This window comes from Zingiber officinale, chromosome 3A (assembly GCF_018446385.1).
Source record: "Zingiber officinale cultivar Zhangliang chromosome 3A, Zo_v1.1, whole genome shotgun sequence".
Taxonomy (NCBI): Eukaryota; Viridiplantae; Streptophyta; class Magnoliopsida; order Zingiberales; family Zingiberaceae; genus Zingiber; species Zingiber officinale.
The window spans coordinates 150366299-150392456 of NC_055990.1; the positions used below are offsets into that span (position 1 = coordinate 150366299).

At 37.3% G+C, this 26158-nt stretch overlaps 3 protein-coding genes across 6 annotated transcripts; 1 reads left to right on the forward strand and 2 right to left on the reverse strand.

Annotated features, from left to right (window-relative positions):
• Positions 1-495: 495 nt before the first annotated feature.
• LOC122052800 (bifunctional fucokinase/fucose pyrophosphorylase-like) lies at positions 496-14801 on the reverse strand. Of its 4 annotated transcripts, none has more exons than XM_042614510.1 (8): positions 14367-14782; positions 13952-14065; positions 11770-12029; positions 9806-10173; positions 7572-7698; positions 2706-3722; positions 1056-1774; positions 496-982 (listed from the first exon to the last, which is right to left on the reverse strand). In XM_042614510.1, the coding sequence occupies exons 3-8, from the start codon at positions 11822-11824 to the stop codon at positions 587-589; spliced, it is 2682 nt and encodes an 893-aa protein (XP_042470444.1). In that variant the 5' UTR covers positions 11825-12029; positions 13952-14065; positions 14367-14782; the 3' UTR covers positions 496-586. The 4 variants fall into 4 exon arrangements, with proteins under 4 accessions (XP_042470444.1, XP_042470442.1, XP_042470441.1 ...); XM_042614508.1 differs by having other exon boundaries at positions 11750-12029; positions 14367-14507; XM_042614507.1 differs by lacking the exon at positions 13952-14065 and having other exon boundaries at positions 11750-12029; positions 14367-14801.
• Positions 14802-15583: 782 nt separating this feature from the next.
• LOC122050773 (pentatricopeptide repeat-containing protein At1g50270-like) lies at positions 15584-16078 on the forward strand. The gene has a single exon (XM_042611652.1). The coding sequence runs from the start codon at positions 15584-15586 to the stop codon at positions 16076-16078; it is 495 nt and encodes a 164-aa protein (XP_042467586.1).
• Positions 16079-18806: 2728 nt separating this feature from the next.
• On the reverse strand, positions 18807-20904 carry LOC122052802 (AAA-ATPase At2g46620-like). The gene has a single exon (XM_042614511.1). It carries the CDS (start codon positions 20538-20540, stop codon positions 18975-18977), a length of 1566 nt encoding a protein of 521 aa, XP_042470445.1. The 5' UTR covers positions 20541-20904; the 3' UTR covers positions 18807-18974.
• Positions 20905-26158: the final 5254 nt, after the last annotated feature.

Below are 26158 nucleotides of genomic sequence, written 5' to 3' on the forward strand. Positions count from 1 at the left end.
CTTGACAACTGAAAGTGGCAAGAGTAGAGGTTGCTACAAAATTGTCACGTTATAAAATTTGAAAAAAAAAAACCCTTAATTTGCATAGAAATTGATGAATCACAATTTCAAACTTTAGCTGAAACCGTGATTCCCATGACCAAAGAGAAGCATTAATATAAATATATAATACCTGTTACCTACTGCGCAGACTTCCATTTGCACCTGTCTGTTATACTCATCGGTAACTATATGGTGGCTCTGTAGATTGCACCATTTACCAGATGTGAGAGAAAAAAAAGAACCACTTCTTCAGAAAAATGATTAACTGGATAATCTGAACTGTTGACAAGAGCAAAACAGATTATCAAGAAGAAATTCAGATGTATGGCCCTTGAAAAACAGAACTGCTCAGTTACAACTTTGATAAAATGAAATGCTAGCCTGACCAGGTTCAGTTGCTTGTTTAATCTGCATCTGCCGTTGCTAATGAGATTTGCTCTCACACCATCCAAAAATATAAAGTAACTAAAATTTATTAATAGCATATATACAAAAATTTCAATGTGCACATTTACCAATATATAAAGGACGAAGTCAAAAGTAACTAGGAGAGACAAATTTTCCAATTGTACACCTTCACATCAGGATCAGAGAATTCCTTAAGTGCCTGCTTTAGATTTTGGGCATAAACTGCGTCCTTTGCAAGCAGCAAAGCGAAGCCACCACCTCCTGCACCGACCAGTTTGTAGCCGCAGCAGTAGGCTTCAGCAAAAGCAAAAAGCCTATCAACGAGTTTATTACTACAAAATGGATCCAATTCCTGGTGTAGTTGCCAGGCTTCCAGCATGATGTCACCCAGCTCATCAATGTCACCATTCATCAGGGTTTCCCTCCCAAGCTTTGCCAACGTAGCAAGGCGCTTGATGCTTTCTATCAGAAGGTTATCATGGCGGAGATACCGAGTTACTACCTTCTGCAGAACTTGGTTAGCAAGCCGTACCTGCCAAATTGTCAACACCATAAGACTTCCCACAAGAAAAAAAAAGACAATTGAACCAAGTAAATGGGCATACTTTGCCAGTAAACACCACCACTAGACGCTGCTCCAACTCCAATACTAACTCAGGTGAAGCAACAAGAGGAATAACTTGCAAGCGCAATGGTTGTACAGGAAAACTGTAGGTACACTTAATCCCAGGATACAAACCTCCTATTTGGTCCTGCCAACCACCTCCTGTTCCCATTACTTGCTCAAGTACCAAAACAGTTTTGGCAACATTTTCATTGCTTTCATCTCCTTCTATGAGATGCAATAGTCCCTTGACAACAGCCGCAGCCAAAATACTAGACGTTCCAAGCCCACTCCCACGAGGAACTCTGGCCCATGTCTGAATTTTTAGGCCTGAGTTGGACAATATTTCATGATGAACAATTCCAGTGACAAGTAGTGCGGCTTTTACAAGTCGAAACTGATCATCTTTATCAAATGGTGCTGAGATAGAGAGAACATCTTCAATGAAAATTTGTTTCTCACAGTCATCCATAATCAGAACCCCAAGACTTTTGGTGGTTTCTATTACAGTTCCAATTGGAAGGGAATCTTCTAGATTTATTGCCATATTCAGAACGCAACCTTGACGCTCCAAGCTCCAAGGAGGCGTATCACTCCAGCCCCCCACAAAGTCAACACGAACTGGTAATTCTATGTGTGCTCTTTTAGGGTGGAAATTACTTTTAGGATTCATTCTTTGTTCCGACAATGAACGAATCTGTTGGAAACCAGAAGAATCACCTAGGAAAAGAAATTGTGCACAAGTTAACATGACTTTAATGACAAAAAGGATATAAGCAGATAAAGACAGGTGCCACTGCATTATTTCATTTGCTTATGAACAAAAAGTTAGAAATTCAGACTACAAAATGATGTGATACTAAACAATTATAATTCTTATATGGAAGATCATATAAAATGCAAAACTAGGTTGACACAGCATATGTGCAGAATATACCGACATGACATACTTTAACATGAAATCAAATAGCACATATATCTATTTTTCATATTTGCCGCTTAAAATTTAATTTTACAATTATATCATTCTAAAATTCTAATCTTGCATATATGTCATTAATGAAGTTTATCTCTTTTAAAGTTAACAATCTAATGATCATAGTTTTCAATATTATTCTTTAAATTTCAACATTATACCAAGTAACTTTGAATTTAGTCACTTATCAATATTATTATTGATTTTTGATGTGGCTTTATTTAACATTTTGGAATGAGATTTGAATGCAAAGAAAATAAAATGATCCAAAGAATAAAATGTAAGCAAATAAAGAAGAACAGAAAAGAAAAGAAGACGATTCAAAATTGTCAATATTATAGGAATGACATTTTGCTCATGTAATTTTAACCAATCATTGATAAAAATTTTAATGAAATAATGATATTTGTGAAGATTTATAAATTTAGAAGCATATACATGCAGATTAAATTTTACAACAATATATATGCAACATATTTTTGAAAGGCTGGTTCCATGTGAAAAGGACCAGATAAGTGATTGATTCCTCCAAGAGTATATATGATATGGGAAAAAAAAAAGAGAGGCACAACAGCACAAGATACAATTAAATTAAGTATTAAGCAGCTTAAGCCTTGCATATAAATTGGTGCTTGAAATAGATTTCCTTAAGCAAAAAAACAAATGCATCTTCACCTTCAACCCCATAGTTTACTGCTGATGCAGTTTCAGTTGCAACTGCAGTCAAAACCTTTTGCTCCAATATACAAGAATTTGAGTCATCCCCACAAGCCCTAAGAAGATCAGCTTGCATCTGGTATGCTCTGCTTTGAGGAAGAATACCATGCGTCTGGTCCTGACGAACTGGACAGATTGCAAGAAATTCCTTACATATCTCCTTTCCAGAGGTACCCTTCTGTAAAATTTCTTCACATAGTTGGGACAAGTTACGACCTAGCAAACCATAAGTAAGGCAAGCTCTAGCAATTTCAGTTGCAAGATCTGCTTGGTGGTTACTAGATTGGTTGCAAAGCAGTGAAAAATCTATCAATCTGTGTAAGTCCTCCAAACTGCTGCGATGTGAACTCCTCCATAGAGACAGGATATTTTCACAGTTGGGAGTAGTTGAGCAAGTAAGCCACATGCTTATATTAAGCATATCAGATAAAGACAAAATTGGAAACAGTTTTGCATTCCACAAGCATTTCTCTTGGTTGCCCACAGAACTCCACAAGTCATTTTCTTGAATGTGTAGACAATGAAGGACCTTTTTCCATGGTTTTCCACCGAAAGTACCACCATTTTCAACAGAAACCTTAGGATTATCATGAAGACCACAATACACAACAATTTTTCCCAAAGATCCAATCAAGGGAATTTCCCATAGACAATGACGGTCAGGCAAAGCAAACAGGAACGGATTATCAACTTCTGCCTGTTTTTTTTTGCATGTTATATCCAACCCAACAACAATGGATTGTGATCCAATAAGTACACGACCAGAAAGTGTTGAGTTATAAACTAAACAGTCTTCTCCAATACAAACTCCGGGTGCAATTTTGCTGGAAAGAATAACAGCAGATGCAGCAATATCACAAGAAGTTGTTTCTGACATAGAACACAAGTGTCTGCGAGCTACTAATGCTGAGTTATGACCACCTAAGTGATCAAGTACTTCAGATGATGTACCAAAGTGTAAGAATGACAACTCAACTGCAAAACCAACCACAACAGCAAGTCATACAAACTACATTCCAGCAAGTTGCATGTATTAACTCATTCCAGTTTAGAAAGAAAAAAAAAACACAATAAAACAAGACAGGAAATGATGGGAAAGGAATCTTCCAGGAATCAACCACAAAGAACAAATAGCATGTGATATTTGAGTAGAACCATCAACCATGCCTGGCAGAGATGTGCTACTAGATAGCATTCTATCAGGATCATAGCAATTAGTCATAATGTCATATAACTCATTTCTTAGTTACATATGCAAAAAAGATTAGAAAACACAGTTGTTCAAAAAAAGTAAAAATAAAATAATATCACTAACCAGCATTTAAAAATAAAAATTCAAAGATGAATGTGTGAAGTTAGTAGGAGAAACAAATTAAAAGATTCTACTAGCAGTGAGCAATTATGCATAAAACCAACAAAAATAAATAAGAGAAACTCGGTAAAGATCATAAATATTTTCAAACATGAGTGATAGATCACTTAGACAGGTTGGATTATTTAGTGTTGAAAGTGTTAGGGATAGAAGTATCAAAAAATTCATATGACTAATGTTGGATTGAAAGTGCTAGAGGGGGATGAATAGAGCTCATGGTTTTTTCATGTTTTTCGTAAAACACAGAATACGCAGTGGAAGTAAAGGAAGAAAAAAAAAGCTGACACGGTTTTACTTGGTTCGGAGCCTATGACGACTCCTACTCCAAGGCTCGTGATAACAAATATTACAAAAATGTATTACAAATAAGTGCAGTAAAAATAAACTATTATACCAACGACTATATTGATCGGATAACTCGAGCTTCGGTCGTCGGAGCAGCGTTTCAACGTCGTAGAGTCATCTTTTGAGCAGCGTGCAAGAGAGAAGATTGTTTGAATTTTGAAGTTGCTAGTTTGAAGCCTTTTTATAGCACCTTCCCGAGCGCCTGGAACCACCCCAGGACGCCTGGAGTGTGCTAATGTGGTTGTACCTCGTCGAAAGTTTATCCCGCAAACTTTATCCACCTTCGAATGCCCGAACCAATTAGGGCTCCCTAACCGCTGACATGGGTTGGTCAGTCGAAGTGTGCCACTGCAGCTTGTTGTCCGGGTGCCTATCCACCTATTCAGGCGCCTGGAGCAACTCCGGACACCTAGATAAGGTCCAAGCACCTAGAGCCCTTTGTTTTTTCTTTTGCTTTCCTGCATCATAAAGTTAGGCCGACAAACAATAATATGTAAAGAAGAGTAACATTTGATAGTCTCCGGACTGTCCGATCCTGACTTTGAGTTTCGCTGAAACTCTAAGTCGGACTGATGCCCACTGTTCCCTATACAGAGAACGCGTCCTCACTTACTCCTATCAGGAAAGTTTACCTTTTGTCAAACCGGTTCTCCAGACCGTTTGAACTTTTGCTCATGATCTGAGACCTTAAGATTTTCCACTGGACGTCCGAACTCCGACCCGTACAATCTTCCGCTTGGTGTCCGTGACCCACTTTCACCTAGTGTCCTCGATCCTATGATTTTTGCCCAACGTCCTTGACCTGCCAAGACTTTGCCTCATCCCGCGGACCAGAACTTCCTTGAATAGTCGCAACTAAGATTTTCCACCTACCTAGTATCCATTAGGACTTTTTGCCTAGCATCAATTAGGATTTTCACCTTGCCTAAGATTACTTAGGATTTTCCTGCACACTTAGTCAAACTTATCGGTAAGACTTAACTTTGAACTCTTTGTCAATATCAAAACTCAGGTTCGATCATCTGGTGCTCCTTACACCAACAATTAAAAGTGATCTCAAACAAGTTGGATTAAGTTGTGTTGAAGGTGTTAGGGATAGACATAGAAGTAAAAAAAAAAAACTAACTTGAAGTAACAATATTAAGAGTGAATCCAAAATCTAAATGACCAAGGTAATAATTACCAACATGGTCTCAGATGTTGATTAGTTTTGGTCAACACGACTGAAACATACCACGTTTATGCTAACCAATACTGATATTATGTAGGCAAAAGTAAATATAATTGTCACTTGTGATAATGCAATTCCAGTGGTATCAATCAAGACAAGGCTTGCCAGGCCGATATTATCCAGAACTGACAAGGCTAAGAAGATTCTCTTCCAGTATGACATCTTTTTTTTACAACTATTAGCATGGAGACATGAACATTAAAAAATGTGAACGGAAGAAGAGGAAAGAGAGAGAGGAGGAGAAGCACCAATGCACAACATTGACTAAAATAGAAAGATAATTTTTCATGGTTTCATACTTCAATTTGTTGATCACGAGGAATAGATGAAACATTAAAAGAGAGGAGACAAGAAGAAGAGATGCCCCAATCAGAAGATCATCAACAACAAAGAGATATAATGTTACAGTCAGAGAAACATAGATGTATCTATCATGGTTTAAGGTACAGTGCCGAGACGATCGAAACAGGCGAAACATCTCGTTCCGCTCAGCGATCGGCACCGGCACGACCTCGGCACCAGACCCGCAACGGTTGCGACGTGTTGCGCGACCCAATAGCAACGGAGGGGTCGCTCGACTCCACAACAGCAGTGGAGGGGTCGCATAATCCTTCCACTGCTGCCGCGGAGGTGCCACACGACCCTACGGCCGCTACAAAGGAGTTGCACAACCACCGCGATCGCGTCGAAGGAGTCACGCACTCCCCGTGGCCATGGCTAAGCGGTCGCGCAACCCTGCAACGGTGCCAAAGTCGCGTAAGCTCGCGAGTAGTGTCGGATTTTAGATTTTTTTTAATTAAACTTAGGTTAATTATTTTAATCAACTCCTAGCTATGATGGAGATAATCTAAAGAGACTTTATTAAACCCTAATAAAATCATCTAATTAATTTTATATTTTATTTATTTTAATTTAAAAATTATAATAAAATTTGTATTTATTTATTTATCTATTTCCATATCTTTTCCTTTTTTTAAAGATTATTTTTTATATTGTTTATTTTTTAAATATTTATGTTAAATATTTTTTTTTAAATTAATATATTTTATATTTAAAAAATACCGAAATTATATCGGCACAACACGATACGGTACTGAAATTGTATCGTTCTGGTCCAGAACCGAAACCTCGGCACGAGTCGAAATTTTAAACCTTGGTATCTATATTCTTGTATGTCCTACTTTTAATTGTGTCAATCCAAATCAACCTCTCAATACTAAATGTAATTATAATTATGTAGAAAACAATTATTGAAACATTAGATATCTTAGGAGGACTATTTAGTATGATGAAATCTGCAATTAATCTCAGTAGAATATATAAGAACTAATGTGCCTATTCAATGCACAACATTCATTTTGGTAGTAGGAAGGCACAATCATTAGTTGAGAAAGTCGTTATATTTTTTAAATTTTTGCTCCTAAATTTTGTTCGATAAACTTTATAATTGCTAGACTTATATTTGGTGGTAAACAAAATAAGTGGAAGAAATTATAGTATTAGAACTCATTTAAGTTAATCTCAAAATGTTTTAAAGCTTGAACTGATACAAAAACTTGCAGAAACTGAAAGATGACAAGAAAGAAACGGAAGTTGTTGCTACTTCGACAAAAGACTGCAGAAACTAATAGGATCATTTCTCTAAGACCACGAGAAGATTAATATACAGCACAAAAGCTACAGTTGATATATATATATATATATATAGAGAGAGAGAGAGAGAGAGGGTGTTGAAGAGGTGGCAGAGAGAGGGAACAGTGAAGAGCCAACTTATTTCATTGTATCATTAGTGGTATAGACAATCACAGAATGCATTGAATAGATTGGTTAAAATCAACAAGTACAAGACTCTAGCAAAGAGAGAAGTGATACATACATGCGCAAAAACTGAACATCCTTTGTTTACCCAAAGCGCTGATAAGTTTTTCTCCTAAAGGGCGTGACCTCAACCATTCATGTTTAGCAGGTACCCATGCTGATACCAATTCTTCATATAAGCTCATCTGCAAGAGAATGAATTAGCCGGAAACCTGAAAGCATAACAAAGTCCCATCTACGAGCAGCATAGAACTGACAATAGAACCACATAAAAATTGAGGAAAGAAATTCTTTTGAAAAAAAAGGGATTGCCTGAACTTGAAAATTTACTCTTTACTCATTCAATGAGTATACAGATTCAATTGGGTGACACCAACTAAATCGAATGCTAACTCCCATTTATTTTTTATTGTATTGAATTAACCAATCAATCTACTATTGGACATTTATTTTCCCCTTGGCATGGCACTATTCAGAAAAAAAATTTTGACATATTCACTTTACTTATAATTATGAGAATCAATCCTACCCCTTCTAGTTCTACGGTTTCCACACAAAACCTAGGGCATATCACTCAAATTATTGGCCCAGTACTAGATGTTGTTTTTCCTCCAAGCAAGATGCCTAATATTTATAACGCTTTAGTAGTTAAGGGTTGAGATACTGTGGGTTAGCAAATTAATGTGACTTGTGAAGTACAACAATTATTAGGAAATAATCGAGTTAGAGCTGTAGCTATGAGTGCTACAAATGGATTGACGAGAGGAATGGAAGTAATTGATACGGAAGCTCCTCTAAGCATTCCAGTCGGCGAACACTGACAGATAGATAATTGCATGGTCGTACAGCAGGTGACGAGTCTAATTTTCAGGTTTTGCACGTGCAGGATCCAGAAGGTGATTACATAATTACATGTTAATGAACCAAGAAATATACAGGAGGTTGTAACAAGCAGGAAAAAGAGACCATGACCAATTACAGATACTTGAGTGGATTGCCTACAGTATGTACAAGGTATCATATAGATACAAATACCTCACACATTTGTCTCCTGAAGAAAGCCACTAGGTCACAATAACTCCACATTTAAGAATCCAACCACCTCCCAGCACAAATAAACCGAGCTACTATAGGGGGAACCAAACTTTCAATAGGAACGAGTTCACAAACATTGTTCTGGGCCCCATTTAATGTGACTAAATGACTATAGTAGCAAAAGGAAATAAACAAAGGGTATACTATCACTAAATCCCAAGAATGACCAAGATACTTAGGAGGATGCTCAGAATCTGGCTGCATTAAGAGACATCTGCTTTTAAGAGTAACAGACCTAAAGTACCAGTGTATTTGACTGTGAGCTTATACTTGTATCTTTTTTCAAAGACGGTAATTAAATTGTTGGAAACATATAACACAGCCAGTTAAAGAGTCTAGTAAATATGTATTAGAAAACCATATTATGTAATGCATTCTAGGTCAACTACCATAACTATCGTTCCCTGCACTGGATATGCTACATATGCCCAACTATTTGAGTTCAGCAACATGGCCCTTAACTCTATGCAAACTACATGACTAGTAATATCAAATCAACTAAATCACTTTTTATTCATAAGCTAGAGTTTCTCTGGTCTCTCTCTCTCAAGTAGTTCAATAATATTAAGTTAATTTATTAGTTCAACAAACCTATATGTTCAATTATAATCTAGACAAGAAGATGACAGGTCTAGTTAATCCCTAATTTAATAAAAAAATAAAGAAAAAAACAAAATAAGAAAGGAAAATATTTTCCATAACTGTAATGAAATGATTGTCTATGGTTTTGACAGAGCAACATAATGAGATCACAAAATGATCAAAATTGATGTGAGATTCAGTTGGCAAAAACTTCAAACAGACCTTTCTGAACCAAGAAAATAATGGAAACAGTGAATCACAACTTTGTACAATTAAACAGAAGATAATGACAAGAAACTAGACAAAATATCAATTATTTGAAGACTTGGAGAAACATGACATGTTTTGTTTACTGGTGCGATATGAGATTGGATCTCATTTGTTTTTTTATTAACCATTATGAGCTAGGTGAAACATATGGCAGGAACTTTTATTGGGATTACATTGTTCAGTTTTTAAGTTATATATTTAAGAATATTAATGCAAAAATATATTTTTTAATATTGACTTATATGTGATGTGAATAATGTTAAAAAGTGGAAAGACAAATATCAGCTTCAAGTGTTCTAAATTGATAACAAAAGATTAGGAACAAGTTGAAGTTCTATTGCTTGCCTCATTTTGGGAATTAACAAGCTCACATATCATTGTTTGACTTGAAGAGCAGGCAATCTTAACAAGCTCAGCCCATGCCTTTCCCTTTGCTGCTATTATACCAGTATCCAACAGTGTCCTACCATCGGGTAATATAGCATTACCCTTTTTGAGCACTTCCAAGGTTGGCTTCTGCAGAAGGTTCTCAACATAGCATAGGGAGTAGTTGTCACCAATAGTTCCTTCATTCGAAGCCACTACAACACCATGGTTAGCAGCAACATCCAGGGTAATAGGAACTGTTATAATGCACCCTGAATTATCAGGAAGGATCATGGTTGAGGCATCAAAACAAGGGAGAACATCTCCAGTCATTATGAAAATCCCACCTATCAATGAAATTGCTTCCAGTTAACATTAAGAACTAAAAAGCTGACACTAAGTAGCTTTAAGACGATTAAAGTTTCAAATTATAAGTATCCAACCAGTAAATAACTTGATAACTTCAAAATCAACTATTAGTATTTGTATATGTAAAAAAAATTGCAAAAAGAAAAACAGGTATTTCAAGATCTCACTTGCAAAGAAGAACGAAAATTAAATTCTAAAAAATATATTAAAAAAAGACAGAAATAAGCAAAGAAGTTATAAAAAAAGGACAATCCGGTGCACGAAGCTCCTGCCATGCGGGGTCCCGAGGAAGGATCCATTGTGCGCAACCTTACCCTGCTTTTTGCAAGAGGATGTTTCCAGGAAGCAAAGAAGTTATCAATCACCAAAATCAACAGAATGTTCACAAACAAAATACCAACTTATGCATTGCTACTAATCAGTCCTTTGCTAAGTCAAATGTAGCTTGGATGCAACTGCAATGGATATTCATTTGAACAAAAGAAGCATAACCAGTAGTCAACTCTTAGATGTCTATATCATTTAGTACCTTAATGCCGTATCCTAAAGTTATCATGAACATAAACTATTTTTTTTTTTAACAATGCATATCAAGACCCTACCTAGGAAAGAAAAAAGTTTCGTTGGTTTCAATTGTAGGATTGGAGCATAGGATCATAAGATCCAACAATTCAATCAAAATATTTTGGAACTAAGCAAAAAAGGTTTCTTGTTTAGATCGTAGGTTCCAAAGGTAGGATAGTACGATCCTAATATTTAATTAGAATATTTTAGAACTATATTTTCCATTTATAATTTATCATAATATATAGGATTGCAATAAACAATAAACACTATCATTTCAATGTCATAAATTACAAATTAAATTAAATAATAAATATATGAAAAAAAATTTAAAAAATACATTTCTTAAAGTGCTCCATCTTTATATAGCAAATTCTATAAGATAAATCATAGTTGGATTCCTCTCCTTAGGAGTTAAAGGGAAGCTTATATGATCAAAAAACTTCTTAAATGCTACGATTAAAAAAAATATATATATACATATATTTTCAATAGTAAATATCAATTTAAAATGTCAACTAAATGTACCAATGTAGGAACAAATGCAAATCCAGGATTGGATGTGGATCCTACGAGGCATTTGAATTATTGAGATCACTTAGGATTGTAAGACCATAAGATTTAAAGTCTGGATCACAATATAGACTATCATATGTGCCTAGGGCATTTGTTATACACATTGTAACACCTTGCGATCTTGCTTCTTTTTCTCCCCTTTTTCCAAATTCCACAGATAATTTAATTAGAATCAAATGCTTTGATGGCATGGTCTAAAAGAATTATTTTTTTGTTTTCTAAATCTATCAATATGAATGTGCTGAGAGAAGCATTCTAAAATGTACCCCAAGCACACCCCAAGCACATAATTGAAATGAGGACCAAGGTAACCATTCCAAGTTTCAACTCTATGTTAGTGTCAGCAGCAAATATATATAATAAAACACTTGAGCCAGAACTTGGTTTTGATAAAAGGATAACCAGAATAGTAACCTTCATCCTTAAAAGCTTGCCTTGCACTAGAGGAAATTGCAAGTATGTGGTCAAAAAGTAATGGAACAGGACCATCAGGGTTATCTGCTGTCAAATATGGTAGCGGCAGGAACACCTTTCCCATTGGATTTGCCCATGGGACCCTTTTGGAATCCCCTCCAGCATGGAGCAATAGTATGTGTCTTTTAAACATAAAGTTGACAGTTGATAAGGATGAAATGTCAGCATCTGACCATCTATTTGCTACATATGACACATTCTCTTTCTTGTCTTCAGTAACCTGCATAAGATCACACATTTAATTGAACTAAAATATCATTTTCAGATTATGACAGAATCGTTAGTATAATAGAGAAGAATAAAACTAAAACTCGACCAGTATTTCTCAACATGAATGACTACCAAAAGCATGTGATAGAATGTGCTAATACATTAGTTGTCAATTTTTTGTTAAATAATATTTTTTTCAATATCTTATTTCAATTAAGAACATGCTATTTTCTCTATCAAGGTTTAAAATTTCGACTTGTGCCGAGGTTTCGGTCCTGGAGCATAACGATACAATTTCAGTACCATATCGTGTTGTGCCGATATAATTTTGGTATTTTTTAAATATAAAATATATTAATTAAAAAATAAAATATTTAACATAAATATTTAAAAAATAATCTTTAAAAAAAGGAAGAGATATGGAAATAGATAAATAAATAAATAGAAATTTTATTATAATTTTTAAATTAAAATAAATGAAATATAAAATTAATTAGATGATTTTATTAGGGTTTAATAAAGTCATTTAGATTATCTCCATCATAGCTAGAAGTTGATTAAAATAATTAACCTAAGTTTAATTAAAAAAATCTAAAATCCGACACCACTCGCGAGCTTACGTGACTTTGGCACCGCTGCGGGGTTGCGCGACCCCTCAGTCATGGCCACGGGGAGCACGTGACTCCTCCGACGCGATCGCGGTGGTCATGCAACCCCTTTGTAGTGGTTGCAGGGTCGCGTGGCGCCTCCGCGGCGGCAACGAAAGGGTTTTGCAACCCCTTCACTACTGTTGCGGGGTCAAGCGACCCCTCCGTTGCGGTCATGGGGTCGTGCAACACGTTGCGGGTCTAGTGCAGAGGTCGTGTCAGTTGCCGAGCGGAACGAGATGTTTCGCCTTTTTCGATCGTCTCGGCACGACACTTTAAACCATGTTCTCGATTAATATAAAAATAGAAACCAAAAACAAATAGATAACATAAATACTTGACAAAAACCCCAAATGTAAACCAAGATAATCAACAAATCAAATTAATCCTTTATCAAGGCCATGCTCAATTGAGCTCCAGCAATGACAAGGTTGTGATAGAATGCAGGCCAACTCTCAACGGCATTTTGCATGACTGGGATCAAAATGGAGGGTAAACAACATAAATGCTTGGAATAAGAAAGGATAAAACAGTTCGAGCACAAGCACAGTTGTTCTCTAATACTAGGTTATGATTCCCAAACTAATTCCCTAAAATACTAAAGTTGATAGGAAAGTATTAATTTGTATGCTTTTGGTCAAACTCTCCTCTCAATATCAGACTGGGTTGTTAAACAAACTACAATAACGAAGAACTAATCAACTGGCTCATCAAAAACAAGACATTGCATTGTTGGGTTGCATGATGAGAGAAGAATTAATCCACTACCTTATATACAAATAGACAATTAAATAAGAGAATTTCAATGGAGAAAAATTAAGTGGATCTCCGACTCATGAACATTGCTTGAATGAAATCTTAAATTTTCTGAGGTTCCAAAACTTCAAACATGTTAAGCGAAGGCCCATTTTAAGAGATTAGTAAGTCAAGCCCTTATTCAAATATTTAGCCTCATAGTGAAGGATCTAGGCTAGTCTATGACAAGTCAAGTTGGAGAATCTATATAAATTTGATAATTGACAAACCAACAAGACCATGATTAAGTAAGCTTTTGAATCTATAAATTTCCTGTATCTGTATACTGAGTTCTTTGTGTAAATTCAAGACTGCCATTTAATTGTAAACAAGTCAGTTCTAGATTGCTCGGCATGCAAAAGTAGATCATTATAAAACATGGGACAAATCTTCAGTTAAACAACTAATATGGTGACAAAATTTGATTTACAGGAGTTTATACAGTTTATGAAGAGAAACTATCCCATCACAACCGAGTCACCATGCCTACCTCCTCTGTTAAAGACAATCTAGGCTTGAAAATGTCAATGGCCTGGTGGAACCGCACTAATTGGTAAAGAGGCGATAGCAGCCAACGAAGAGAAAGAAAATGCAATTACTTTACCTGGGAGGTATTTAACAAAGGCCCAATTACTTGCAGTCACACAAAAGAAATCGTAACGAAAATATTATCCGCAGTGAATGTATAAAAACTTGAAGAGAATGAAAGGAGAAAAATAAATTCCTATCATTTTCTCTTCCATTATGAATAACTAGCAAACCCGCCAATTTGGATGTTGCCTCCGTTTCCTTTACCAACTAGCAATCAATGAGGGAAAATGTTCTGTTCTTCCTCCCGAATCCTAACTGATAGTTAATGCCAACAAATCATCCATGATGACGGAGAAGCGGAAACATACGCTTACCTCGGGGGGCATTGGCTCAAATTGGAGGATGTGGCGAGCAAGGGCGTAGATAGCGTGGAGAGTGGCGGCGCCGGATCCGATGCGGGCGCCATCAGGGTCAGGGACTGAGAGGATGATTGTGGAGGAGGCGATTCGGCCGAGACGCTTGGCCCGGCGGAGATGCCAGTCGTAGAGCTCGGCCTGCTCGGGGCTGGCGGCTGTGAGGACGATGGCATCCCACGTGGGGACGCGCGACGGGTCGCGCACCGACAGGCGGAGGCGGTACCAACATTTCCGGAGTACCGAGGCGATTTCGTCGGTGCCACGAGCGCTGTTATTGCCCCAACGCCTCTGCCGAATCTGATCTCGTCCTCTCTCCATTGATTTCGGCTACCGAGCGAGACCGCACCAGGAAAGGAAGAATAAGTCGCGGAAATGGAAATCTCTCTTTTTCAATTGCCAAGTATTTAACAAATATCAGCATTTTTTTTTTAACTGGAAAGTTTGCTGTTTCGGTTCGCACTAATAATCTCGTTTAGGTTGGAATTAGAAATTAAAAAAATAGGAATTATTGCTTTTGGATTTATAGTAACAATCTTGCTTGTGTTGGTGCGGGGGCCGGTACAAGGTTGGAATTTTACATTTGAGTTTACGACTATAGATATTTGATATCTTATTCGAATATTTAATTAAATTATATATATATAAAGAGATATATTTTAACTTGTATATTTTTACCTGTACATTCCTACGTGTTCCTCACATGTCCAGGCATCCGGATATACAGTGGCGGAGGCAAGGGGGCGCAGGGGTGTGCAGAAGCACCCCCTTACTCCCAGAAGCACTCCCTGCCTCCACGCCCAGCTCATCAACCCAACCTCTATGCTAACTCCGAACAACTCCATCGTATCCTTCTCATCTTCGCCAATGTCTACTACCACTCCAGCGTCATCGCTTGGAAGTCCATCATCGCCCACATCTCCCACTCCTACCAGCTCCTCGACTCCCTCTCCCTCTTCCCCCAGCTCCACGCCTCTGTCGCCCCCACTCCCAACTCCCACACCTTCTCCTCCATCCTTCCCGCTTGCATCGACGTCGACGCGGACCGCTTCGACAGCCAAGTCCACGCCCTCGTGCTTCGGAACAGCACCGTGGCTACCATCTATGTTGCTAGCGCCTTGACCAACATGTACGCGAAGTGCGAACGTGTCTAGGATTTCTGAAAGGTGTTCGACAAAATGGCTATGAGGAACCTCATCTCTTGGAACGTGTTGATTGTGGGCATGGATGCAACAAGCTGTACTGTGACGCGAATCGCGATGGAAGCTTTTCGCTCGTTGTTGAACGATGATTGGCTCTTGATCCCTAATCAAGTGAGCTTGTCCAGCGTGCTGAGTACATGCTTAACTGTGTGTAGCACCGAATTTGGGAGAGTGGTGCACGACTTGGCAGTTAAGCTTGTAGTGGAGTCGTCTTTGGCCTATGTGAGGAACTCATTCATTGACATGCACTGCAAATGTGGGTGCTTGGAAAAAGCTGTGAAGGTGTTCGACAGATGCTCCGACAAAGATGTTGTGGCTTGGAATGTTATGATGATGGGTTGGTTTGAAAGTGATTGCCCCAAAGATGCTTGTGGTTGTTTCCTACATATGGTGGGAGAGGGAGTTTTCCTAGATGAAACCTCCTTTTGTACCTTACTCCAAGCTTTGGCCATGCTAGCTTCATGGGGTTAGGGTGCTGTAGTCCATTACTTGATAGTGAAAACTGGGTGTGCCCAAAACCAATGTGTTGGGAGTTCATTGATCATCATGTATGCAAAATGTTGTTGCTTGGAAGATGCATATCGGACCTTCGATGAGGCAAAGGAGCAATTAAATATGGTCGCTTGGACATCCATGATAATTGCTTTCTAACAACATGGGCATGAATACAAAGTGATCAAATTGTTTGATGAAATGATGGATTTGGGGATTGACCCAAACTACATCACATTTGTTAGTGTTCTTTCAGCTTGCAATCATAATGAGCTTATCGGACAGGGATTCAAGTACTATACTTGCATGGTAGACTTGCTTGGATGAGCTGGCCACTTGGATGAAGCAATGCAATTCGTTGATGCAATGCCAATACATCCTGATTCATCTGTGTGAGGTGCTTTGCTTGTAGCTTGTAGGAAGTTTAGGAACTTGGAACTCGGTAGCAAAGTGGCACAAAATCTCTTTATGATCAAACTTCATAACTTTGGAAACTATGTATGCATCGCATGGAATGTTGGAAGAAGCTAAAGAGGTCAGGAGACTAATGCAACCTAATGGGGTAAGGAAGGAGACTAAATGCAGCTGGATATATGTATCAAATAAGACGTTTGTTTTCACAACACATCGCCAATCACACTAGGCTACAAAGCAGATATATGAGAGGTTTGGGAGGTTGAAGGAGCTAGTGAAGACCAAAGGGTATGTGCCTGACTATGTGGTTTTCAGGATTTACACTGTCTTAAATTTTTATCTAGCACCCCTTTAAATTTTTGTCTGGATCTACCACTGCGGATATATAAGAGGCGCTTAGGAATGTGCATGATAAGGATATATATATAATTCATTAACTATTATTGTTGAGGTTACAAGTAAGCTATTGCCCCTAGGATATAGCATAGACGGTGAGCACATGATATCTCTGGGGTAATGACCAGGGGTTGATTCTCAAGAACTGACGATATGAGATTATCTCACCATACGTCTGACACATGTGTACCTGTATATACCTCCCTTCATATCCGTAGCATCGGTACTAGGAGACCGCTAATACAACGGATCTACATTAAAAATAGGCTATATATATAGATATTTAATCTATTTTTTTAATATAATATTAATTTTAATATACTTTGGTTAATAATAGTTGAAAAAAAAATTATTAGTATAAAAGATATATCATCTTTAATATGTATGAATATGAAGATGGATATTTAATATCCGATGAATATGGAGATGGATGATATGAAATTAAATTCGAACTTGACCATGGTTATCCCTAATGCAAAATAAGACAGCTAATTGCCAACTCTTTGACCAAAATAATTAGATAACAAATAAGTTATAGAATTATTGTACATAAGCTATTCCCTTACACCCTGTTTGGAAATAACTTAAGTCATGGAATTGAATTAAATTCCATTATGAATTGAATTCCATAAGGAATTGAATTAAATTCTCATGTTTGGAATGAATTGCAACTTAATTTATGGAATTCTTATGTTTTACCATTTTATCCTTCTCTTTTTTTTCTTTTCTTTTTTTTACAAAGAAGAGAGAATGGGGGCACAATGGATATAATATGGAGAATTGAATTCTCTATCTAAATCACACATAAAGATGTGTGATTTACTTTTACCTTGTTTGATGGAATTGGAATTGAATTCCATATTAATTCTTAACTAAAAAATCATTCCAAAATATGGAATTCAATTCCAATTCTAAAAGGAATTGAATTCCATATCATTTCAAACAGGCTGTTAGTTTTAATAACAAAATGAGCATGTGGTTAGTTCCTACCATCAATTACATTTTATAAATTATTTAAAAAAATGTTAATACCTATTATAAGTAATTCAGAGGTACCCATATCACAACTAGAATTAGAGATAGAATTACATAAATTTATATTTGTCCATCATCTACACTAGCGTATACTAAGATTGTTAACAGAAAGAGAAATCAAAATGACTCGTCATAAAAATAAATATACTTTTAGATGAATGAACGTTTTAAAACATATATAAATTCTCAAATGTCAATTTAATGTGAAAAAATGATGACGGCCATCAAAATTAAAAAAAAAAAGAAATAAGAGAAGTTCATCAATTTTTTTTAATAAATAATTAGGTTGTTTTTTCCCCTCTAAAATCAAGCGATTCAATGATTGAACTACCTTCATCCACCGAAGTCATCAGCTTAACAAAAACAAATATGGAGAACACCAAAGTGGGAGACCAGATAACTCCATACATATAATTGCAGTGAAGATGTCTTTCAAGTTAAGAACAAACATTAAACTCTTGTTATAAAAACTCATGGATGACTCCTGCTCTGTTTTCCCCAAATCACAAGTAGTTGAAGACAAAAGGTGTCCCTGTCCAAGAATTTACCGTGAACGTTTTCCACATGCTTCCAAAATACATCCTCATGCTCGTTGACTCGAATCAGAACAAGGAATCAGTGTCGGGCCAATTCTTTGTCTAAAGAGGAACAATATGAAACTTGTTCTATCAAACAGCGTTGAAGTCGGCAATGGACCAGTTGGAGAAGAGGAGTGTAAGGTTGAGGGGCCAATATCGACTGTTAGGTCCCGTTTGTTGAACAAATTTGATGCCGTAGCGTGGCATTTGCTTAACAAGAATCTGATTTATTTGACTTCCAAGCATTAACTTTGCGCGTGAACAGTAGTAATTCTATCGCATGGTTGATTACGAACCCAAGAACAATGAGCAGAGATGTTTGGAAGGATAGAAAACTGTGTTCCTTGCCGTATTCACAAATCTTAACGGATTCAATAAGCAGTGAAATCAAGGAAATAAAACAAATTAATCCCTGAAAAAGTGTTTTTTTTTTGGTAATTGGCTTGCTGAAATTAGTTGGGGATATAGTCCTTGTCTACTTTGACAGGCGGAGCGCCGGCGTCGGCGCCGGCTGCTGCCGCGGCGAGCTCCAGCGTCGTCGCTCCGTCCTTCTTGCTGCCGCTCCTCAGTTTGATCATACCGTACAGCTTCTTGAACTCCTTGATGGACTCCTTTCCGAACCCCATGGCGGCGCCGCCGACGCCAACGTTGCTGGGGTCGCCGCCTGCGGTGGCAGAATCCTCGCACCGCCTGCCCGAACCGCTCTCGCTCAGCCTTCGACCGGCGGAGCTGGTGCGCACTACGGCAGAGGCCGTCTGCTGCTGGAGCGTGTTGATGACTGACTTCAATGCGCGGCTCGGGGAAGCACGGTTGGCGATCATGATCTCGCCCACTTCCGCCGGACTGATCCTGACGCCGCTTTGGAACACCTCTTCCACCTGCTGGTACAGCTTGTGGTCTTTGAGGCCAAGGTAGCTGCTCGCCAGAGTCTTGAAGGCGGCGAAGTCGCAGAGGGGGAAGTGGATATGCACGTCGAGGCGCCCCGGCCGCAGCACCGCCGGCTCCATCCCGCCGGCATCGGAGTTCATGGTGAAGACCATCACGCGCTCCTCACCGCAGCAGGAGAAGATGCCGTCCATGAAATTGAGAATCCGGGTGAGCTGCAGCGACTCGCCCTCCTCGCCGACACCCTTGCCCTTGAGGTGCCGATCGAGATCCTCGACGAGTATGATCGACCTTGGGGTCGTGCTGAGGAGAAGCCCTTTGAGATCGGCACCATCCGCATCCCCGGCGGCGGAGACATGGGAGAGGTCGACGTCGTAGATGTCATAGCAGAGGAATTTGGCCATGGCGGCAACAAAGGTCGATTTCCCGGTGCCGGGGGGACCGTAAAGGAGATAACTCCGCCGCCACACCCGGCCGAGACGGTGATAGTAGTCGCGGCCCTTCAGGAACGACTCCATGTCGGCACGGACACGCATCTTGAGATCCTCATCCATCGCCATCGTATCGATCGTGGCGGGGTGTGTGAAGGGCAACGATCGCCACCGCGGGTTTCCTCCAGAGCAGATATGCAACCTCACGTCCCTTCGCCGGAGCTCGAGGTCATCGGCGACGGACTCGACGTGCTGGAGGTAAGGGCGGAGGACGCGGGTGCGATCTTGGCGGCGAAGCCGGAGGACGAAGCGCGGAGCGCCTCCGCTGGCGGCCGCAGGGGCGTTGGTCCAGGCGACGCGGGCGCCGAGGAAGGAGTCAACGGCCGAGTGACCGGGGCCGAGGAGAAGAAAGAAGTCGTTGGGCTTGCGACCGGAGGAGAAGAGCGTGACGGCCGCGGAGTCTTCGAGGGTAGGGAGGGCGGCGACGTAGGTGGCGACCCGCCGATAAAGCGGGTTCTCCTGCCCTTTCTCGCCGTATCTAGGGATCTCGAAGCTTTGGTAGGCCTGCGTCCGCTGCTCCGCCCATCGCCACCACCGCCCCAACCAGAACAGCAACGACTTCAACGACAGGGCGATCCGCAGGAGCACCACACCGCCCACCACACTCATCGCCAAGGACGTGAGACTAACCGCCGGAATCATCTCTCTCCCTCCTCCACCACAACAGCGAGGACAAATCGAAGAAACCAATGGATGATTATGAAACCAAAGAAGAAGGAGAAGAGTAGGAGAAAAAGGAGAAATGAGTAAAATTAAGAGGAGAGAAGTATCGAATTGAAACGGGGAAGGGAAGACGGATTAAAATACGTTGCTGGATTTGGATTTCCACGGCGATAGTTGGCTTTACAGTTCAGATCTAAGTCGAGATCATTGCGGTCGGTCGGTCGGTCAATCAGACTTAGGATCGAATTTTCTGCGATTGCCGGCGGCGGCGGCGGCAGCGTGTCCATTTATTGATCCCTCCGATAACGTGGAGAATTGGGCGACTCTTCTAAGTTGTAACTGCCGCTGGTTTACTTGACCTATTCGTATTCAACCGCAACCTAATTATATTAAAAAAGACACCACAGAATGCCCATTAATTCTCATCTTCCTTTAAATTGAATAATCGGAATTTTAATATAGTCGGAAAAAAATGGGCCAATTAATAAGGATTTCAAGAGTCTTATAAATAACTATTAATAATCTTAGATTTAAAACTCATTGATTTAATAAACTATTAAGTCACTTATGTTGGATCGAAAGCGTTATAAATAATATTCGTGGTGTTTTCATGTTTTCAAAAAATTCGGAGAAAATGTAACAAAAAGAAAGAGTAAAAGAAAAAAAAATAGTTGACATAGTTTATTTTACTTGGTTTGAATCTTATGACAACTCCTACTTCAAGGTCCGTGATCGACAATCGCTTTTGTTGAACAATTCATTAGCAATTCGAAAATTATAGCTACAAAGATAAGTACAATGAGTTAATAGTTTAAGCGTAATAAACAAAAATTATACTGACAACTTAAGGATTCAAAGAGTCGCGCTTTTAGTTGTCGGAGCAGCGTTACAGCTTCGTAGAGTCATCTTGGGTGCAATGCGCATGAAAGAAGTTGTAGCAAAAGTGAATTCAAGTTCTATACAAGTGGCTACTCGAACACTTCTTTTATTAATCATTGAGGGTGCCTCCAACTGTATTCAAGACGCCTCCAGTTGTAAAACTTCATCCTGTAAGCCTCAATCGTAATAAGTTGCACGAACTACAATTTCTATCAGCGTGAAGGTGCCTTCCAGTGCTCTGAAGCACCTCCCCGCGCGAAAACCTTATCCACAAGGTTTATCTGCCGAGGGTACCTTCGCCCTATCTAGGGTGACTTCCACGCGGATCCAAGGTGCCTCCTAGTACCTCTGAGATGCCTCAAACACTGTTCATCCGAAACTAATTTTTGTCACTTTAACCCTGCAAAGCATGTTAGGTCAAATGCAAAAGGATACCCTGCAAAACAAAGTTAGCATGATAAAAACATAGTATATTGATAGTCATAGAAATGTTTGGTTCTGACTTTCAGATTTCCAGTGAAACCCTAGATTAAACCGACACTTACTATTCCCTCAACGGGGAGCGGACCCTCATCTACTCCTCTCAGGAGAGTTTACTTTTTGTTAAACCGGTCCTCCAAACCATTTGGACTTTTGTTTAGCATTCAAGACTTTAGGATTTTCCATTGGACTTATGAACTCCGATCAGTCCAATCTTCCGCCTAATGTCCACGACCCCTAGGGTTTTCACCTAGCGTCCTCGACCCTAAGGTTTTTGCTTGACATCCTCAACCTGCCAAGGCTTCAGCCAATCTCGCGGACCAGGACTTCCTTGCCCAGCCACAACTAGGACTTTCTCTTTATCTAAGATCACTTAGAACTTTCCTGCACACTCAATTAACCTTATTAGTACAACAATAAGACTTAACTTTAAACACTTGGTCAATATCAAAACTTATGTTCAATCATCTAGTGCTTCTTACACCAATAATCTCCCCCTTTTTGATTATGGCAATACAGTTTAAAGTTAAGTAAAGCATAAAAATAATATTTCAACACCAATAATTTTCACAAGTTAAAAATGCAAAGTATAGAAAAAATGCCTTTTCAAAGTTAAAATTTCTAAATGTAGAACCAGTTCGCTCTTCAAGGTTTTCCAAAACAAATATTTTAAGCTCCCCTGAAAAGTACATAACTTTTAAAATTTAGTTTTTTGGAGCTTTAAAATGCTCACCCTAAAAAGTAGCACTTAATTTTCTTGAAAAGCTAAATACTTAGCTTCTGAAATAAATCTCTTTGAAAAATACTTAGCTAAATACTTAAGATACTTAGTTAAATTCTTAGCTTTGAAAATACTTTATTTTTTAAAATATGTTACTTTTGAAAATACTTAGCTTGAGTACTTAGCTTCTTTTTTAAAAAAATATTACTTTGCTTCAGAAAAATATTTAACATTTAACTTTTTTTTTCTCCCACTTTGGCATATATTAAAAAAAAATAGTGGTCTTTGTAAAATTATAAATAACTTAAGAGTGTTTTTCAAAAACTCTTTGTAAAAGAAATTCAATGATTTGAAATTCCTCCCCTTGGTTAATGCCTTAAAAGAAAAACTTTTTACGTAATTACTTTAAAAATTGAATGAGTAATTGTTTTAAGTAAATGATTTAAGTTTGAGGAGAAAGTTAACTTCAAAATTAGGTAAAATAGCATGAATATAATCCTAGAGTCTAAGCATGCAAAAAAAATTTAAAAAGATATTTAAAATAATTATCTACTTTTCTTAAAAGAAATGTCCAACCTTTAGTTACTAGCTTGCTATTAGAAGAAAGTAGTGTTTACTTGGCTAGACAAGTCAAGTAATCTAGTTAGTTTGAATAAGAAGGATAACTTAACTTGATCAATTTGAATTGATATTTTTCACCTAGATTTATGTTGATGCACAGACATAAATATTCTGAAATTCAGGTAAGGTCCTAAGCATCTCATACCTTTCTAAGAGTTTTCAATCATAAGCAAGGTAGTCCTAGTTTACTTATGAGATGTTGACTTTCTAAAACTATAGGATCATGCTGTCTAAGGTAAAAACCTAGTTTAAGTCTATAGGTCTTTTTAAAAATATTGGTTTTAAAAAGATAGGGTTTAACATTGAAAACATATATTAATTTTAAAAACCAAAAATTTTGAAATCAGATTTTTAAAGCAAAAATTAGAAACTTAAAGATAAACTCAAAGATAAGTAAGTTATAAAACAACCTATTCTATTGTGCACGTATCTAATTGTCTTCTAAGTATACTAAACTCAAGTTCATGTAAGGGTTTAGTGAAGATATCTACTAGGTTTGACTTGGACTTACTATAGTCAAGTACAATATCACTTCTAGCTATATGATCCCTTACAAAGTGATGTTTGACTTCCATGTGTTTAGTCCTTGAATGATGTATTACATTTTTTATTAAGTTTATTAAACTTATATTATCAATTGAGTTTTTTATATTTTTATATTCTAATTGATAATCTTTTAAAGTGTGCATCATCCATAAGAGTTGAGATACACATTCCCCCAATGCTATATACTCTACTTCAGTAGTTGATAATGTAACATAGTATTGTTTTCTACTGGACTAACTTACTAGGAACTGACCTAGAAATTGATAGCTTTTACTTGTACTTTTTCTATCTAGTTTGCACCCAGCATAGTCCGAGTCAAAATACCTGACTGAGTCAAATGTGCTAGTCCTACGATAACAAAGTCCTACACTTAGTATGCCCTTTATATATCTAAGTATTCTTTTTACATCTATTAAATGTGATTTATTTTCACATGATTGATACTAGCACACATACCAAGTGTAAATAAAATATGAGGATGACTTGCAATTAAGTATTATAGACTCCCTATTGCACTTCTGTAATACTTTGGGTCCCCTAGTTTTCCTTGTAAGTCAGAATCAATTTTTACATTAGTTGTTATTGGGGTATTAATATTTTTAGAATTTTTTATTCCAAAGTTTTTAATTAATTCTTTAGCATATTTTATTTGATAGACATAAATACCCTCTTTGATTTGTTTTATTTGTAAACCTAAGAAAAAATTAAGTTCACCTACGAAACTCATTTCAAATTTATTTTCCATTAATTTAATGAATTCTTTTAAGAAATTTGTATTGATTGCGCTAAAAATTATGTCATATACATAGATTTAGACTGTAAAGATATCTTTTTATAGGGGTTTAACAAATAAGGTTGAGTCAATTTAGCTTTGGTTAAACCCTTTAGATATTAGGTATGTTGATAATCATTTATACCAAGTCCTAGGTGCTTATTTTCATTCATATAATTTTTTATTTAACCTAAGGACATGGTTTGGATACTCTAGGTCCTCAAATCCTAGTGGTTGATTTACATAAACTTCTTCTTTGGTGAATTTGTTAAGAAATATTGACTTGATGTCCATTTGATATAATTTAAAACATTTATGTGCTGTATAGGGTAACAACATCTTAATGAATTCAAGTCTAGCTACTGGGGATAGGTTTCATCATAGTTAAATCATTCAACTTAACTAAATCCTTTAGCTATCAATCAGACTTTATTTCTAACAATTTCTCATTTATCATCTAATTTATTCCTAAATACTCATTTTGTATCAATAATTGATTTATTATCTGGTTTAGATACTAACTCTCATACTTGATTTTTATCAAATTTAGCTAGTTCTTTTTACATTGCTATAATTCAATTGGGATCAGTTAAGTCTTCTTCTATAGATTTAGGTTCAATTTTAGATATTAGAGCTATTTGACTTAAGTTTCTATATGATGATCAAATTCTAACTCCTAGGGTTGGATTACTTGAAATTTGATTAGTTGAGTGATTAGATCTTAATCTAGTTGTTCTCACTTCAGGATTAATAACTAGTTCTTCTATTTCACTTATACTAGATTGAGGTCTAGGTTCATCATCTTCCAAATTTCTAACACTTGGTTCATGGTTAATATTGTTAGGTTGATTGTTTTCTCCATCAAAGATTACATTAGTTGTTTCTTCAACTTTTAGGGTGCTTTTATTGTAAACTCTATAAGCCCTACTAGTTATGGAGTACCCTAGAAAAATACCAGTTGTTGATTTAGATGTAAATTTACGTAGGTAATCTTTAGTGTTTAATATATGTACTTTATACCCACATACTTTTAGATAATTTAAGTTAGGTATTTTATTATAATGCATTTCATAAGGGGGTTTATTGTAAAATTTATTGAGTAAAATTCTATTTTGAATATAACATGTAGTATTTATTACTTCAGTCTAAAATTGATTACTTAAATTATATTCATTTAATAAGGTTCTAGCGGCTTCTTGTAATATCCTATTTTTTTCCACTAGTCCATTTTGTTGAGGAGTTTTAGGACATGAAAATTCATAGTGATACCTATTAGTTTGGTAAAATTCAGTCAACCTATGATTTTTCAAATCCCCCCATAATCACTTATTATCCTTTTAATTTTTTTATTTTTTCATTTTCTATTAATTTATAAAAATTATTGAAAGTTTCAAAGGTTTTATCTTTGGGTTTTAAAAATTTTACCCAAGTAAATCTCAAATAGTCATCAATTATTGCTATTCGGTATTAGTTTCTGCTTAGTGACTTACTTCCGTGTGAATCAAATAGGTCTAAGTATAGGAGCTCAAGTATTGAGTTGGTTTGTTTTAGGTTTGTAGGTTTGTGGGTAGATTTGGT

What these genes read in the sequence shown, in the direction of transcription:
- LOC122052800 (XM_042614507.1), bottom strand. Translation starts at nt 14,726, where the DNA reads ATGGAGAGAGGACGAGATCAGATTCGGCAGAGGCGTTGGGGCAATAAC. An exon ending in GATGTTCAGTTTTTGCGCAT is followed by an intron (nt 3,723 to 7,571) that starts GTATGTATCACT and finishes TTGGTTTTGCAG; the next exon opens with TTGAGTTGTCATTCTTACAC. An exon ending in AGTAAACTATGGGGTTGAAG is followed by an intron (nt 1,775 to 2,705) that starts GTGAAGATGCAT and finishes TTCTTTTCCTAG; the next exon opens with GTGATTCTTCTGGTTTCCAA.
- LOC122050773 (XM_042611652.1), top strand. Translation starts at nt 15,584, where the DNA reads ATGGCTATGAGGAACCTCATCTCTTGGAACGTGTTGATTGTGGGCATG.
- LOC122052802 (XM_042614511.1), bottom strand. Translation starts at nt 20,540, where the DNA reads ATGATTCCGGCGGTTAGTCTCACGTCCTTGGCGATGAGTGTGGTGGGC.